Raw genomic sequence first — 14,835 nt, 5'->3', positions numbered from 1 at the left:
AGGAGCTGCCATATCCTTGGAATTTGCGTGCTGTGCTGGCCGGTGCGGCTAGGAAGGCAGGGTGGGTCGAAAACCGGGTGCGGGAAGTGTGCTGGTATTGGATTCGGAGACGCAGGTGTCTCGCGGGCAAGAAGCCCAGGTTGTTATTGTACGGCCTTCAGCACAGCGTACGCTCGGCGGCGGTGGGTGGTGGAGATCAAATTCGGAAGCGTGTGCTGCGCGTGCGTGCTTTTGTATCGCGAAAACACGGTGAAGACTCGGGAAGAGCAGTCGCCAGGGCGAACGGGGAATGTGGACGCAGTGGTGGCTGCTCTCGTAATGCTGGAGGCGTGGGGAATACCAACTCGCGCGCAACCCGCCGTGCAGAGGCAGTCACTTGGTCGCGCACTCGAATGAGTGGGTGGCTGCTGTGGCTGTGTCGGGGGCCGAGGGAGGATCGGCGGATGATGTCGTTGGGCTGGCAGGTGCGCCGGGCAGCAGTACGCTTCCGAAGGCTTGCCTTGGTGAGTGGGCTCTTTGTCTTGGACAGCAGAGGGAGCTCTCGAGACAAACGGCCGCACCTAGGGTAGATATTTCGCTGAACCAAACCGCTGTTGTGCGGAAGCTTGCACTGCCTCGACCTTCTCGTGGTCGGGAGCTTCGATTCCAGTTAGACTGCGCGATTTTCCATTTTCTCCCCTCCATTCATAATTCAACTGGCCGCCGACCGCTCATCTCTCCCAGTGGATTGATTAGTAAGACACGACGACCCGCGGGAAGCGGCTAAGCACCTTGCGAAAGGAACGCCGAGCTTGATCTTCAGCCCTGCTCGCACTCGTTCGAAAAACGGCAGGTGCCTTTGACTCTGGACACTCGGATATTTGCTACACAATGCGGCAGAGGCAGTGCTGGCCGTGCTGACTTACCTATTCTGCAAGGTGTCTGTCTCTACGTGACGTCCTCAACTGTCGATTTCAAGATCCAGCAACAGCATTAACCCTAGCTTTGATCCCAATACGGCATAATCAAATATCCTCCATCGAGCCGACTGCTTCAAATGCATGCACACAATAATGTTTGGTGACGCAAGTGAACTAACTTGCTTCTGCTGCGCATCAGCCGTAATCTGCACGACACGCCGTGATCACACGCTCAGTTTCACGCTACGTCCCCATCATCAGTGAACAGTTGCAGGTACCTACGGGGGCAAACGTTACGAAAATGCTGGGAGATTACTCGCGTTATTAGCAAATCTCAACACCATCACAACAGTAATTAACCGTGCGCCGGTGTTGTCCGCCCCGCATCCATAGCAGCCCCTCCACACGGATGAACACGTCCACACCGCATTTCAAACACCCAGTTCGTGCGACGTGCAGCAGGGCAATCTAAGCAGCAAGTCGGCTATACACTCACCGGTTGCAGCATGAGTCTGCCACATGGCTGCACGCCAAATCCTGCCGTGTACCTTCAACAACTGCAGCATGCAGGTTTTGCAGACCAACAGTTGTGTCTGATTGAGTGCACACCTTCGCACTGACCAGTATCAAGATACCATCAGCTTGGGTAGAACCGTCTACCTGGGGCTGCAGAATGCAGGGGTTCTCTGTGCCGATCTACCCTTCATTGGCTGATGGTGTTGAAGCTACACCGACCTCAGAACTTTGTTCACTCTTATTGTAACTACACACGTAAATCGACACGAGAAATGCTCTTGCCAGATGTCTGCACCGTAGAGTTCCGAGGCTCGATGACAGCGTTACACAACGGCACCTGCAGCTCTGTTTCTATCTCGCAGGGTAACAACCAGAGAAGAGATCAGCAGCAGGTCTTGAGCGATTTTCGACAGCCACTCAAACTCCTGCACCTGCACCTGCACAACATGCCACCTTTCAGGTTACAAGATGATGATGTTACCTGCAGTCTACATTTGATCGGTAACGACTTGGGACAGCTACCTGTCTTTGTTGACGTAAAGCATCTGCAGACACTCGTACACCCCTCCGATAGCAGAGGCTTGTTCTCGATCGGCTACGAAGTATCACCTGCACCATTTGATATGACAGCGGGAACGAAAATGACAACCCAGTAGTCTAGCTCTATCACCGGGGGAAGTCCTACATCCCCTGTTCTTTCTGGCCATACGCAGCCCCATTCGACCTGTACCTACTTGACTCGGCATTGTTGGCGCAATAGTCAGCTGACGAGAACCAACAGATATCACGTTGTCGGGCCTTTCATTTGAAGCCGCATTAGTCAATTCTATCGAACGCAGTCAAGATCCCTTCGACGTCGACTTGAGGCTATACATCCGCAGAGTCGCTCTATGCCCTACTATCTAAGTCGTTTTGCCATGCTTGCCAGCACTGATTATCTTACAACACTGGAAAGGATGTATAAGACTACTTCAGTAGTTCCAGAAGTCTGAAACTATCCTAATCGACAACGGGAACATCAGGCATCAGACGTGAAGAACTCCAGGCTTAAATCGAATTTCTTGTCGAGAACTCAGGCCGTATCACAAGATTGCGGTTACGAATCTGCGTTAATAGCCATAGATCAGACGTCATGAGTTAACATTACAGTCTGGAGGAGTCGGGATTTTGGCATCAAGGAGGGCCTTCCGCAGATAAGCTTGAGTGAAATCATGGACCCAGACCTGTAGTGGGTGTCAGTGGTCGTTCCTAATCTGCATCCATCACTGCCGAGCTTGTAGAGGCAATCACTCACATGGCGATGTGGGGTCACTGCCATCAATGAGTTGTCATTCCTGCCGAACAACATACGATCTTAGCTCAAGACGATTCTCGATTCACTCCACGTCTCAAAAACCACTCGCCTCGCGAGCCCCATTCTTGCCGACATGATGCAATTGGCCCCCGCTTGAGGTCTGGGACGTATGGTCATTCGGCGGCAGATTCTGTCAAGTGAAAATCGATGACGAATGGGTGCAGCGCGATATAATCCACACAATTCGTCGCAGTCTTTCTCGCAAGGATGGATGGCCGTTGAGTGGACATCGTGTGCAGCAGACGTAGGACAGACTTGCTTAGACGGATCGCGGAGATGACGCCGAGTATGTGCTTCGTTCATTCGTTCATATATTTATGGCTATGGTGGCAATACAGAGGAAGAACGTATCTATCTACGTCAATTCTCTTTGAAATTATAGCTCTAGAGTTCCTCGCTTATCCAAAAGTTCCCCGACCCCTCCCATCGCATACAAGACGCCCAACACCGTATCTTGATCCAAATCACCCACTCTCCTCCCCCTCGCTCACCCTCAGCGTATCCTCATTATCCCAATCCCACTCCCGACAAACCTCACTCTCGCCCTCCAACGCAAACATTTCCTGCTGCAAAACCTCCGTCGTCTCACTCTCGCCATCCCAATGTTGTTCGCTATGCTCCTCCAGCGCATACACCTCGCTCATGCATGCCCGTAAGAAACTGCTGTAAAATGCGCCATCCCTCAATTGCCGCTTCTTGCACGCTGATATCGATGGGTGTGACGGGTGCGCGTGAAAATTGCAGCTATCCCGGATCTCCTCCTTGAGCTTCAGGCGGCTGACGCGCTTCATCGGTGTGGTGGTGAGCAGCATATCGACGAGGAAGTCTTTGGGGAGGTCGTCGAGTTTGGACCGCTTTATCTTGGTCAGGTCCCGGTAGACGGCGGCTTCTTTGACGAGATACTTGCACAGCGGTGCGGAGCTGGGGAGGCCGGAGTAGAGCTCCGTGTATGGCGGCCACAGGTCGCGTTGTCCTTTGCGGTCGCGGTTGTAGTTCTGTAGGTCGACTATGAGAGTCATTACGTCGCTGCTGAGCTGCGGGATGTCGTAGGTGTGCGCTAGTGTCGAGAGGCCGATGAAGGTACGTAGGTATTGGTGGTTCGTGGTGAAGAGGAATTCGGAGGTGTCGAGCCAGGCGGGAGTACGCCTTGTGTTGAAAAGGTCTTCTGTTGACATCTCGTCTCCATCATGGGCTTCTGGCGGTGGTGGATCTGCAGGCCCCGGCGCATCGAGATCGATGATTTCCTTCCCCTTATTGATGGTATGTTTCGGGCGCTTGATCACGCGTTTAGGCTCTTCGCGGGTCGCCTGGCCGTAGAGCCAGAATTGGAAGAGTTTGATTGTTGATTCTGAGACATTTGGGAGGTGGATTGTTAGGGCTTCGTCTTCTGATAAGAGGCCTTCACACGCGTTGCGGAAGTACCGTGAATGTGCGCAGAGAAGGTCCTTGTGTAGCATGAACGACTTTTTGTTCTCCTCTTCCTCACCTATCGTTATCCCAATGAGGGTCTGATCGATGGCCCTGCCTTACGTCAGTAGCGTGCTCGAATGAGGCAGGCCGGCTGCAGGCCGGTGTGCCGAGCGCGCGTGTGGAATGCTCACAAGAAGTTTGGGCGTTTCCGCTTCTGCCCGGCAGCTGGTACTGAGTTTGCATTGCCCATTTTGGAATTGTGGTAGATCTTCTTGAGGTTGCTCACGATTTCCATTGGTTATGGTCAATGGCGAGGCGTGCCCTTGCACTGCCGTTTAGTGGACCGGATCGCAAACATCGTTGACGGGGAAATGCCTAGCGCGACACGCTAGCGCCGCGTGGTCACCCCATGAGTTCGAAAGGCGTTGATGCTTGAGATCAGGGGTCTTGGTCTTCCAATTGGTATCGTCGTGAGCTATTCGGGGTCTATCACTTCTGCGAGCTTGGAGCTGGCAGCCTGTTCTCCCAGCTTCCCAACCATCGATACCATTCACACACGCCGCCCAGCTCCTTGAAGGCTGCATTCACAGCCCCGCCCTCATCATCGTCCTTTCGTCCCTTGAACTCGATAAAAAAGATATACTCCCAATTTGCCACGCCGCTAGGCCGCGTGTTGATGCTTGTCAAGTTGAGCTTATGCCTGCCGAAGACCGATAGACATTGTGCCAGCGCGCCAGGGTTGGGATCCGAGGGTGTATAAGGCAACGTGAAGAGGAGTAGTGTCTTGTAGTTCTCTTCATCACTATTGACTGTGGCTGGTGGTGTGGATGGTGCGGATGTCTGTGGGCTGTCTTTTCGCCGCAAAACCAGGAAACGTGTCTGGTTGCCGCTGACGTCGTTGATGCCTTCAGAAAGAAGAGAGAGCTTGAATAATGTCCCTGCAACTTTACTGCTGATGGCTGCTGCACCCGAGTCTTTAGATTGTGCGACCATCTGTGCGGCGCGTGAGGTCGAGGACACATCGAAGCGCTCAGCGTGTTTCAAGTGCTTTTGCAAGAAGGTTTTGCATTGGCCCCACGCTTGCGGATGCGAGTACAGTTTCGTGATCTTGGAGTAGTTCTGCGGACTTGTTGCATCGAGACCGAGCAGGCAGTGGCTCACATTGACATATGCTTCGCCGCACACGAGAAGGTCGCCATACTTGCCGTGCAAATTCGCGAAGAGGTCGAGGGTGAAGACCACGGAGCCGTTGGTGCTGTTCTCGAAGGGAACAACGCCGCGATAAACGCTGCCATCCTGTACGGCGGCGAAGACATCCTCGATGGTGGTTTGTGGTGCGAGAGTATAAGTGTCAGGCGAGAACGTATCGAGAGTCGCCTTGAGGAAGCGTCAGTAAGGACAAGTGAGAACGAACCACACTCCAATCATGCAAAGCGACAGACAACAATGCTGGTTTTATGTGGGAAGGTTCTTTGTAGCAGGTGCATTATTGTACGTGGGTGGACGAGACGCAGCCCGTGACGTGTTGACTCTTTTTTTTTGGAAAGCTTCGTGAACAGTCACGGGGAACGGTTGTAATGTAACGAAATTAGAATGCTGACTGACCTGATGTGTATAGCTTGCCTCTGGCCCCAGAAACGCAACTCTCGGCTTTTCCGTCCCTGACATCTTGTCAAACTGCGATACGTAGGTGTCGTGTTCACAAAATCCGAGGTCCAAGTTCGGAATAGGAATTTAGAGCGGCATCGGCCTTTTAGACGGCAAATCTACATCACAGGGCGGATGTACAATAGCCAACGTGTAGGGCGCAATTTATGCGGTTAACATATTTCACAGCTGTGGTTCCTGTTCTGGTTACCTTTATCGCACATTTGGGTCACAAGTAGAATCACACTAATAGACGAGTCGGGTTGGAGCACAGTTTGATTCAGCTGGATATGAACGACAGACAAGCTGAAGCATACGCGAATGAGCAATTTACCTCTCCTTCTTCCACCTAGGATTGCTGCGGAAAGTTCGCAAATAGATGATTGACAATGGCTATTCTCAGTGTCCTCTTCGTCTTCACTCATAGTCGCGGCTAGGATAGAGCTCTACAATCAAGGTAGATTGGGCAACTTGTCGGAGAAGGCTGCTGCCTCTCCGTCGAACGCAAGGGGTGGTGATAAGAATGGGTGGTTCATCAGCCTGAGCAGCATTAGCGATGGTCATCCATAGAACGAATATCGACCTACCATGCAAAACTTCCGTGAACGCTCCCCTATTCATCTACAATCGGGAGAGGCGAAGCGTCGTAACATCGACTGCTCCGTCCTTCGATCCGGGCGCGTCTTGTTGACATTGTGCGCGGGCAGCGGACGTTCCTTCACTCGACGCGTGGAGTGGGGACGCTGCCTCGCAGTCAGCGAGGGCGCACAACCGTCAATCATCGTAGAACTCGTCTTCGTCGTCATCAAAGTCGGCAAGCTGCTCAAAGTTGAGCGCGTAACGCAGGATGGCACCAATGCCACCGAAGCCCTTCACGAACTGGTTACCCTCTGACGAACGGTCGGAAACGAATTCGAGGGTAGCACCGAAGTCGCGGTACTTCTCAGCGAGCCACTCGAGCATAGATGACTGCTCAACGATTTCCATCTCCTGTCCGGTGGTCTTGTCCATGAAGTTGGTTCGGTCGGCCTCCTGTGTCTTGTTGGTGTGGAGGATGACCTCTGTGTTGTCCGAAGCCTTGAGGACCCAGCGGGTGATCTCCAGGTTTTCGAAGACAATCAAAGTCTCGGCAGCACCAGCCTCCAGAGCCTTGAGGGTGTCCTCGACACCGTAGCAGACTTTGCCAGAGTCCTTGGAGATGTGATCAAAGTACTCGTTGATGAGCTTCTTCTCCTGGATGAACTTGACGTTGCCGAGTGTCTCGGAGGACAGCTCGATAGCCTGGTTGAAGCCGTTCTCGCCACCGTAGGAAACGTCGACGACCTTGATGACCTTTGACTGCAGACGGTTGTCGAAGAGATCAGACTGGTTCAGGTCGTTCTTGAAATCAGCACTACCGGCCAGAATGATGCCAGCGACGTTGACCTTGTCAGCTGTGATGAAGTTCTGCACCGCCAGTTCGGCGACCTTGCGGACGTAGTTGTGGCGCTTCTCTTCACGCAGACGGGCGAAACGCAGGGCAGACTGACCACCACGACCGTGCTTCTTGGGCAGATCGACAGAGAACTTGTGCACGATTTCACGGGTGTTTCCCGACAGTGTACCGAAGAGCGCACCGTTTCCGTCCATGATGATGAAGCCGAATTTCTGGTCTGACTCGAGCAGCTCGCTGAGAGCCTCGGTGTGGAACTTGTTGTCACAGAGGTACAGCGACGTGTTGATGGGCTTGAAGGGCTCGAAGTCGATGTTGACCTTGCGCTCCTTGCCCTCGGGGGTCAGGATTTCACCGCAGTAGATGACCAGGCCGTTGGGCGGGACCTTTGAGTACAGCTTCAGACGCTGCTGGGTCGAGGTAATCGCGGACAGGACAGAAAGACGGTTGACGCGGGACTTGATGTTGGAGGCAGTTCCAAACTCTTCAGCCAACATCTTCGCGGCGCGCGAGACCTGGTCCTTGGGCGCTGTGCATGGTGAGTGGTACTGCTGGTGCATGGCCGCAGTGTGGGCGGCAAGGCTCACGGCCAGTGTTGGGGCTCACATACGGATAATGAGCGAAATCATGGATGTGCCATTTCCGCGGGCGGCTTCAAGACGCTTGATCAGCTTCTTGACCTTCCAGATCTCGATGTTCTTCTCCGCGTCGTTGGGCTGGGGCTCCTTCGACGACATCTTCGCGGTGTGGGTTTGGGGTGAGGTGACGGAGGCGGGCAAGGCGGACTGTAAATTTTGCCTTGCGCTCTTTGGAGGGGCTGCGGTCGCTAGGTTACGGTCGCTCCCGCGCAACACGACGTTTGGACAGCAGCAAGCCTCGACCAACGAATGCGTATTTATGTCTCTCACGAATCAGGCATCAAACTTCGGTGTGTCGACTTTGAGCGACTCCAGTCAGATACAGTCAAGCAGAGTCACTGCTGACTCAGTACTGTGAACAATGATAATGGGCTGTGCTCTGTCTTTGGCACTCTGCCCTTCCAATCGCTAACGGGCCCACTCACAGCGCAGTAGACGCCCGCTGTGTGCCCGCGGCATGACGAAAGGTACGAAGTACATGCGGGGCGCCGCCTGCCTCGTGATAGTTATCTTGGTGTCAGGGCTTCACACATGATATCTCCCCCGTCCTCGGCGCTACTTCGTACTGTCAGGACGATTGCCGTGCCGCAGTGGTCATGGACTCCAGGCGTTACGCGTTTCCTATGCCAATCCACCGACGATAAACTTTCATTGATACTGTATCTAGCTCCCGCACCCTGCATGGGTCCGCGAACAAGTTTTATATCGGCTCCACCTGCTCTCCCTTATCCCCAAGCCATTGCTATTGCTCCCGTGTACCCGTCTGTGTGAGAGACTGACCTTCGCTCGCCATGGACATCAAGGGCAAGAAGCCGTCCACATGGGACCAGTACGACGGCGTGCGCGGTGCGTCGGTCGGCTCGCAGGGCAGTCGCGTGCAGTGGGACGGGCTCGAACGGCGGCCCAGCGAACAGAGCGCATCGAACACAGGCACGTCTTCGGCCGTCAATGGAACTCTGCGGAGGCGGAGGTAGGCAGAATCTGCACTTGGCAGCGACCGCGTGCTGACAAGACAACAAAGATCCTCGGTATCGCAGCAATTGCAGGCGCTGGGCGATGCAGGCGGCGTCAACAGTATCAACAACTTCGCCCGCTCGTGGCAGCGTGCAGCAGGCTTCTTCGAGATCACCCCCGTGCGCCCAAGTTTCCGCGTCGAGAGTGACGACGACGAAGAGACACCCACCGCCGACTTTCCGCGCGCAGGATTCGTCCCGAGCACCCTCGCAGAGCACCGATCCGCTCTTCGCAATGCGCTGCAATCACAAGGAAGGCGCACGTCTGACCAGGGAACTGCCGTCGAGGACGAAGAGGCCGGCGCCGACGAGCACACCCGCCTTCTGCCGAGGGACTCACAACAGCGACTGAGAGACCGTGGCGACAGTATCTTCAACATTGAGCCCTCGCTTTCCTCGCCCTTCGGCGGAAGCTATGGCACAGCCTACGGCAGCTTGTCCGCACGCGTCAACGAGTCTTCGATGCGCCATGCTGGACGCCTGTTCACCGAGCAGCAGCTGAAGGGCGTGCAGGAACCAGAGCAAGAACGAGAGCCGCTGCTCGTCAAGCAGGTCGAAGAGGACGGACAGATCATCAACGTTGTAGTTGGGCAATCGACACTTCCACAGACCATCTTCAACTCTGTCAACGTTCTGGTTGGTGTGGGGCTGCTAACGCTGCCCCTCGCTCTAAGATACTCTGGATGGGTGATTGGCATGATCTTTCTCGCATGGTCTGCCGTGGTGACTTCGTATACCGCGAAGCTCCTTGCCAAGTGTCTGGATGTCGACAACTCCCTCATCACCTTCGCCGACCTGGCTTACGTTTCTTTCGGTAACAAGGCTCGCATCGCTGTTAGCATTTTGTTCTCTCTCGAACTCCTGGCAGCATGTGTTGCCCTTGTGGTGCTCTTCGCTGACAGCATGGACGCCTTGATTTCTGGGTATGGCGTTCTTACCTGGAAGATCGTCTGTGGTGTCATTCTGGTTCCACTGAGCTTCCTTCCTCTGCGCCTGCTGTCCTTTACATCCATTCTGGGTGTCATGGCTTGCTTTGGTATTACACTCGCTGTGTGGGCAGACGGTCTCCTCAAAGCTGACGCTCCTGGTTCCATCCGTCAGCCCATGACCCAGTACCTGTTTCCCGAGAATTGGATGACGATTCCGCTCTCGTTAGGTCTTCTCATGTCTCCTTGGGGTGGTCACTCTGTGTTTCCCAACATCTACAGAGATATGCGACATCCATACAAGTACCGCCGCGGCGTTGACATTACCTACATCTTTACCTACCTGATCGATGTCGGTATGGCTTGCGCCGGCATCCTCATGTTTGGTGATGGAGTCAGTGAGGAGGTTACGAATAACATATTCTGGACGGCAGGCTACCCTCCAAGTCTCTCTGTCTTCATCGCGATTTGCATCGCCATTATCCCGCTCACCAAGGTCCCGCTGAACGCCCGTCCCATCGTATCCACTCTCGAAGTCCTCTTCGGTCTCGACTCCCGAGCAATGGCCATGTCATCCTCCATGAACGGCATGTCAGGTCTCAACCGGGGGCTGTTCAAGGTCACATTGAAGGTCGTGACCATCGCTGCCTTTGTGGTTATTGCCATCGTCTTCCCGTCTTTCGACCGCATCATGGCACTACTTGGTAGTGTCGCTTGCTTCTCCATCTGCATTATCTTGCCTGTCGCATTCCACCTGAAGCTCTTCGGCAAGGATATTGGAGGCGGTGAAAAGGCCCTGAATTGGGCTTTGATCATTTTCAGCTCTATCTTGGCTGTCATTAGCACAGGCTTTGCCTGTGTGCCCAAGGAGCTGATCGGTGCTTGATGCATCGACCACTTGTACGGGAGCGAGGCTTCCACTTGTTAATTAGTATTATTGTCGTTGTACTTCTATGTCTGTCATTTGGAGTTGTGTATCCATAGCATGTTCAGGCGCGTCTTGCTGCATCGCCGCATCTTGCTGCATCGCATTCGTTGGCTGTTTGATCACCTCTATCAAATTGAACATCGATGACACCCAAAACACCTCATCTCAACACGGCGTGTCGTGCCAGTTGTTAAATCTCCTCTTCTGTCAAATTGTTGCTGACACGATTGCTGACGAAACATTCTCCTGAGTTTGTTTCCTGATAGCGGCAACCACTTCCGCAGACCGGAAATCCCGGATGGATAAGGCGGTCCAGGTGTGGAGACGAGACTTTTAAGCATACATCATCAAGGCTGTCAAACAGCCACATGGGAGAGACATCAGATGCTGCATTGCTGCATGAGCAAATGAGCCCAACGTGTTCGGAGGTTGTCGAAGCCTCCAAGGTACTAAGCCGAGTCTAAATCGGCGGTCGCTCAACCGAGACCAGGCGTTCGGTGTCGTTCGTGCTGGACGCAAGCGGCCCGTTCTATTCACTAGCTCAACGGTCTCTCCGCGCCCAAGCCACGATCTATGCTGACGTCTCACTCCCCCTGCAGCCACATATGCTTGTACATCACAATAAACCGTTACACTTTTACCTTCTGCTCTCTCGCCTTTATAATATGTCGCCTTAACGTCGAAGCCTTGCAAGATCTCAAACCACACGCATCATCGCCCAATGCAACATTCCATCACAGCGCACGCGACCGCATACCGAAGCACCTGACCCCTTAACACCCAGAACCAATCGGAATACAATCGCGAAGAGGGAGGATGCCGTCCGTAGCCCAATGGGCCGGTACGCCCTCGATCAAAGGCTCTAGTGAGAGCGTGCGCATGGCGCTGCTCACAGCGTCGCTCATCGGCCTACAGTGCGCCTCCCTAACCCTACGCGCTCTGTCTGGTATCAGAGCTAATGGAACCATTGCAGGATAACATGGAACGTCGAAATGACCTACTGTACGCCCTACCTCCTCGAGCTAGGCCTCACAAAGTCCCGTATCTCACTCGTCTGGATCGCGGGCCCTCTCTCAGGCCTGATAATGCAGCCAGTGGTCGGCGTGATAGCAGACCGCTCGACCTCGCGCCACGGCCGACGACGCCCCTTCATGGTCGGCTGCACCATCCTCACATCCTTGTTTCTGCTGCTGCTCGGCTGGACGAAAGAAGTGGTCGGCCTGTTTGCGAGCGAGAAGGAAGCGGTCAGGAACGCGACGATAGTACTCGCTGTGTTCAGCATCTATGGGATTGATTTCGCTATCAATGCGGTGCAGGGCAGTTGCAGAGGGTTGATTGTTGACACGCTGCCCATTCCCAAACAGCAGGCTGGGAGCAGTTGGGCCAGTCGAATGGTTGCTGTGGGCAGCCTGATCGGATACGGCGCTGGAGCTGTCAAGCTGGAGGCGGTCTTTGGGACATTGCTGGGAGATACGCAATTCAAGCAGCTCACAGTCGTAGCTGCTTTCTGCTTGTGTCTGACCGTGGGTCTTACGAGCTGGGCTGTCACAGAGAGGGTACTCATTGGGCATGATGGAGATGAGCAGCTGAGCGCCACTAAGGTCTTGATCGACCTTGCAAAGTCGACCTTCAATCTGCCAGCGACTATCAAAACCATCTGTCATGTGCAGTTCTGGGCATGGATTGGTAGGTTCTCAAGGTCTCGTTTGAATGAACACCACTGATATTAAACTAGGCTGGTTCCCTTTCCTTTTCTACAGTACAACCTGGGTTGGCGAGGTATACCTCCGTTACGACGCACCTGCCTCCGCAAAGAACTCCAACGACATGACTGGCCAAGTCGGTCGGGTCGGCTCACTGGCCCTCATCGGCTTCTCGATCATCACCTTCATCATGTCCGTGCTGCTGCCCTTCGTCGTCAAGAGCCCAGAGGGCGAAGAGCCGCCCTACACCGCGCGACCACCCGTCAAACTGGCAACATTTGTGCAAAAAGCTGGGCAGTACAGGCCCTCGCTTCTCACTGCTTGGATGATCTCACATATCGTCTTTGCCTGCGCGATGTGCCTAGCACCATTCGTCGAGTCTTTACACGGTGCCACCTTGATTATCGGCGTGTGCGGCATGTAAGTCCTCCATTATCTCTACACTATCACGCCCACAGACATTAATGCAACCAGTTCCTGGGCAATCAGCTGCTGGGCGCCCTTCGCCTTCCTCGGCGTCGAGATCAACCGCCTGTCCTCAACATCCACCTACGTGCCTCTTGGTCGAAACTCTGTCGAGCTCGATGGACCGTCTACCCTGCACTTAGACCAGCCCGACTCGGAGCAGCAATCTACAGGTGAAGGCTCGGGCAAATACCTGGGCATCATGAACGTCTACACCACATTGCCACAGTTCGTGGGGACGGGTATCTCGTTTGTTGTTTTCTCGTTACTTGAGCCTGGGAAGAGCCCGGAACTCAGCGATGCGCCCGAGGAGGAACATCACAGCACCGAGGGCGTTAACGCGATTAGTGTTTGTTTGTTTATTGGTGCGTGCTGTGCGGTTGTCGCGGCTTTCACCACTGTAAGATTAGGGAAGATCGCCAGGTATTGAGTAGATCTCGGTCGATAGAACTTTGAAGTCGACGTACAAGATGCTTTCCTATTCCCCACGCTACATTGGATGCTTGCCGGAGATGGAGTAGGTTCATGAAGTGTATGGCTATGATGAGGACGAGTGGGTTTGGAGGCTCGTGGAGATGCGGCATAAGAACACCTCGAATATGCGAGACAAGGCGACAGCAAAATCTCTGAAGAAGCTGGAAAACAAACAAGCGACCATAACAACAAACCAATAGAAGGCCTCCGACCAAATGTTCCACAACAGCCAAGTCGCTTTTCCCCCCACGTTGATTCGTCAATGGTGGCGCTTGGCAAACCCCTGACACTGACAGGTCGCGTAGGTAGACGGTAGAACGCGACTCGCGTCTCCTCACTTATCGTCCCCACCCACAGCACCACTAAACATCATCGCCGCCACAACCACCCATCCAGCCCACCTCAAACAATCCAAGTCCAATCGCAAAATGTTCTTCAGCAGCTTCCGTACCGCCGCGCCGCGCGCCTTCACACGCAGCTTCTCCTCGTCCCCCGCCAGCCAGCTGGCGCGCATGACGGTCGTCGGCCGTCTCGGTGTTGCGCCCGAGGAGGTGACCATCAGCGGCGACAGGACATTGGTGCGATACGTGATCGGAAGCTCATTCGGTAAGGGCGAGGAGAAGAAGACGAGCTGGTTCAGGGTTGCGAGTTTCGTGCAGGGCGCACAGAAGGACTTTCTCATGAACGTGCCTAAGGGGTGAGTTTGCACTGTTCCTATCAGATGTGGGCTCTTGCTGGCGGCTTGCGCATCGAAGGCGCAAGCTCTAGCACATACGTTAGGTGCAGCCAGACAGTTGCGCAAGAGATGAAGACTGGACAGCGGCTAATATCCAGTGGTAGATCCCTCCTCTACGTCGACGCCGACGCGCGCATGGAGGTCTTCACCGACGCCGAGGGCAACAAGCGCTCCAACCTGAGCTTGGTCGCGAGGAACTTCGATGTTCTGAGCCGCGCCCGCACCGAAGAGGGCGCTGAGACTAACGACGAGGGTCTCGTCCAGGAAGCGTCCGGTTAAGCAGTCATCTCTGCTGAGATGTGTATGATTTGCCGCTATACCTTGTAATGAAGACTGCACCTATGCGACTTGGAGGAAGAATGCGACTTGCGAGGCTTTGGCCCGAGGAAGCTGTCGTTTCTGGTTGCAACTGTACGAGACGAGGAGTGTATACCACAGGAGGTTCTTATGTACGATCCATGCTCTTGTAGAATGTGAATGGAGGCGTTCTGCTCAGAACCTGATCTTTACTGCATGCTCAATTAGCAAGCTTTTCAACAGGCCACAACCGTCGCATTGCGCTCAGGTCATTCATAATTCTAGAGCTTCCATACCAAGCTCCGGTGACAACTGACCCATTACTCGCGCAGACATCCTCATGTCTATCACCACGTGACTGCGCGCGGCGAAAGTTGCGGCGACTTCGAGACCTCCG

At 54.2% G+C, this 14,835-nt stretch overlaps 6 protein-coding genes across 6 annotated transcripts; 3 read left to right on the top strand and 3 right to left on the bottom strand.

Annotated features, from left to right (window-relative positions):
• Positions 1–3,233: 3,233 nt before the first annotated feature.
• Positions 3,234–4,474, bottom strand: M421DRAFT_911 (uncharacterized protein; the record flags this gene model as incomplete). Its single annotated transcript, XM_033597912.1, has 2 exons — positions 3,234–4,290; positions 4,371–4,474. The coding sequence occupies 2 exons, from the start codon at positions 4,472–4,474 to the stop codon at positions 3,234–3,236; spliced, it is 1,161 nt and encodes a 386-aa protein (XP_033453761.1).
• Positions 4,475–4,618: 144 nt separating this feature from the next.
• M421DRAFT_415853 (PDT-domain-containing protein) lies at positions 4,619–5,881 on the bottom strand. The gene is made up of 2 exons (XM_033590856.1): positions 5,785–5,881; positions 4,619–5,556 (listed from the first exon to the last, which is right to left on the bottom strand). The coding sequence occupies exons 1-2, from the start codon at positions 5,845–5,847 to the stop codon at positions 4,669–4,671; spliced, it is 951 nt and encodes a 316-aa protein (XP_033453760.1). The 5' UTR covers positions 5,848–5,881; the 3' UTR covers positions 4,619–4,668.
• A 719-nt stretch (positions 5,882–6,600) lies between these two features.
• M421DRAFT_52865 (peptide chain release factor eRF/aRF subunit 1) lies at positions 6,601–7,995 on the bottom strand (the record flags this gene model as incomplete). The annotated part of the gene is made up of 2 exons (XM_033595064.1): positions 6,601–7,787; positions 7,869–7,995. The coding sequence occupies 2 exons, from the start codon at positions 7,993–7,995 to the stop codon at positions 6,601–6,603; spliced, it is 1,314 nt and encodes a 437-aa protein (XP_033453759.1).
• Positions 7,996–8,302: 307 nt separating this feature from the next.
• On the top strand, positions 8,303–10,806 carry M421DRAFT_199034 (uncharacterized protein). Its single transcript, XM_033588089.1, has 2 exons — positions 8,303–8,866; positions 8,918–10,806. The coding sequence occupies exons 1-2, from the start codon at positions 8,688–8,690 to the stop codon at positions 10,719–10,721; spliced, it is 1,983 nt and encodes a 660-aa protein (XP_033453758.1). The 5' UTR covers positions 8,303–8,687; the 3' UTR covers positions 10,722–10,806.
• A 773-nt stretch (positions 10,807–11,579) lies between these two features.
• On the top strand, positions 11,580–13,361 carry M421DRAFT_52178 (sucrose transport protein SUC2; the record flags this gene model as incomplete). Its single annotated transcript, XM_033595002.1, has 4 exons — positions 11,580–11,677; positions 11,737–12,449; positions 12,499–12,886; positions 12,941–13,361. 4 exons carry the CDS (start codon positions 11,580–11,582, stop codon positions 13,359–13,361), a joined length of 1,620 nt encoding a protein of 539 aa, XP_033453757.1.
• Positions 13,362–13,872: 511 nt separating this feature from the next.
• On the top strand, positions 13,873–14,684 carry M421DRAFT_415849 (uncharacterized protein). The gene is made up of 2 exons (XM_033590855.1): positions 13,873–14,102; positions 14,246–14,684. The coding sequence occupies exons 1-2, from the start codon at positions 13,918–13,920 to the stop codon at positions 14,418–14,420; spliced, it is 360 nt and encodes a 119-aa protein (XP_033453756.1). The 5' UTR covers positions 13,873–13,917; the 3' UTR covers positions 14,421–14,684.
• The last annotated feature ends 151 nt before the right edge of the window (positions 14,685–14,835 follow it).

Source organism: Didymella exigua, assembly GCF_010094145.1.
Source record: "Didymella exigua CBS 183.55 unplaced genomic scaffold M421scaffold_2, whole genome shotgun sequence".
Lineage (NCBI taxonomy): Eukaryota > Fungi > Ascomycota > Dothideomycetes > Pleosporales > Didymellaceae > Didymella > Didymella exigua.
The sequence above is the reverse complement of the archived record's forward strand: the minus strand, read 5'-3'. Positions and strand labels throughout refer to the sequence as shown.

Excerpts from the sequence above, each read along its gene's own strand:
- M421DRAFT_199034 (XM_033588089.1), top strand. The coding sequence starts at position 8,688 with ATGGACATCAAGGGCAAGAAGCCGTCCACATGGGACCAGTACGACGGC. Across the intron at positions 8,867-8,917 it reads GGAACTCTGCGGAGGCGGAG|ATCCTCGGTATCGCAGCAAT; the intron begins GTAGGCAGAATC and ends AAGACAACAAAG.
- M421DRAFT_415849 (XM_033590855.1), top strand. The coding sequence starts at position 13,918 with ATGACGGTCGTCGGCCGTCTCGGTGTTGCGCCCGAGGAGGTGACCATC. Across the intron at positions 14,103-14,245 it reads CTCATGAACGTGCCTAAGGG|ATCCCTCCTCTACGTCGACG; the intron begins GTGAGTTTGCAC and ends ATCCAGTGGTAG.
- M421DRAFT_415853 (XM_033590856.1), bottom strand. The coding sequence starts at position 5,847 with ATGTCAGGGACGGAAAAGCCGAGAGTTGCGTTTCTGGGGCCAGAGGCA. Across the intron at positions 5,557-5,784 it reads AGGCAAGCTATACACATCAG|GCGACTCTCGATACGTTCTC; the intron begins GTCAGTCAGCAT and ends CGCTTCCTCAAG.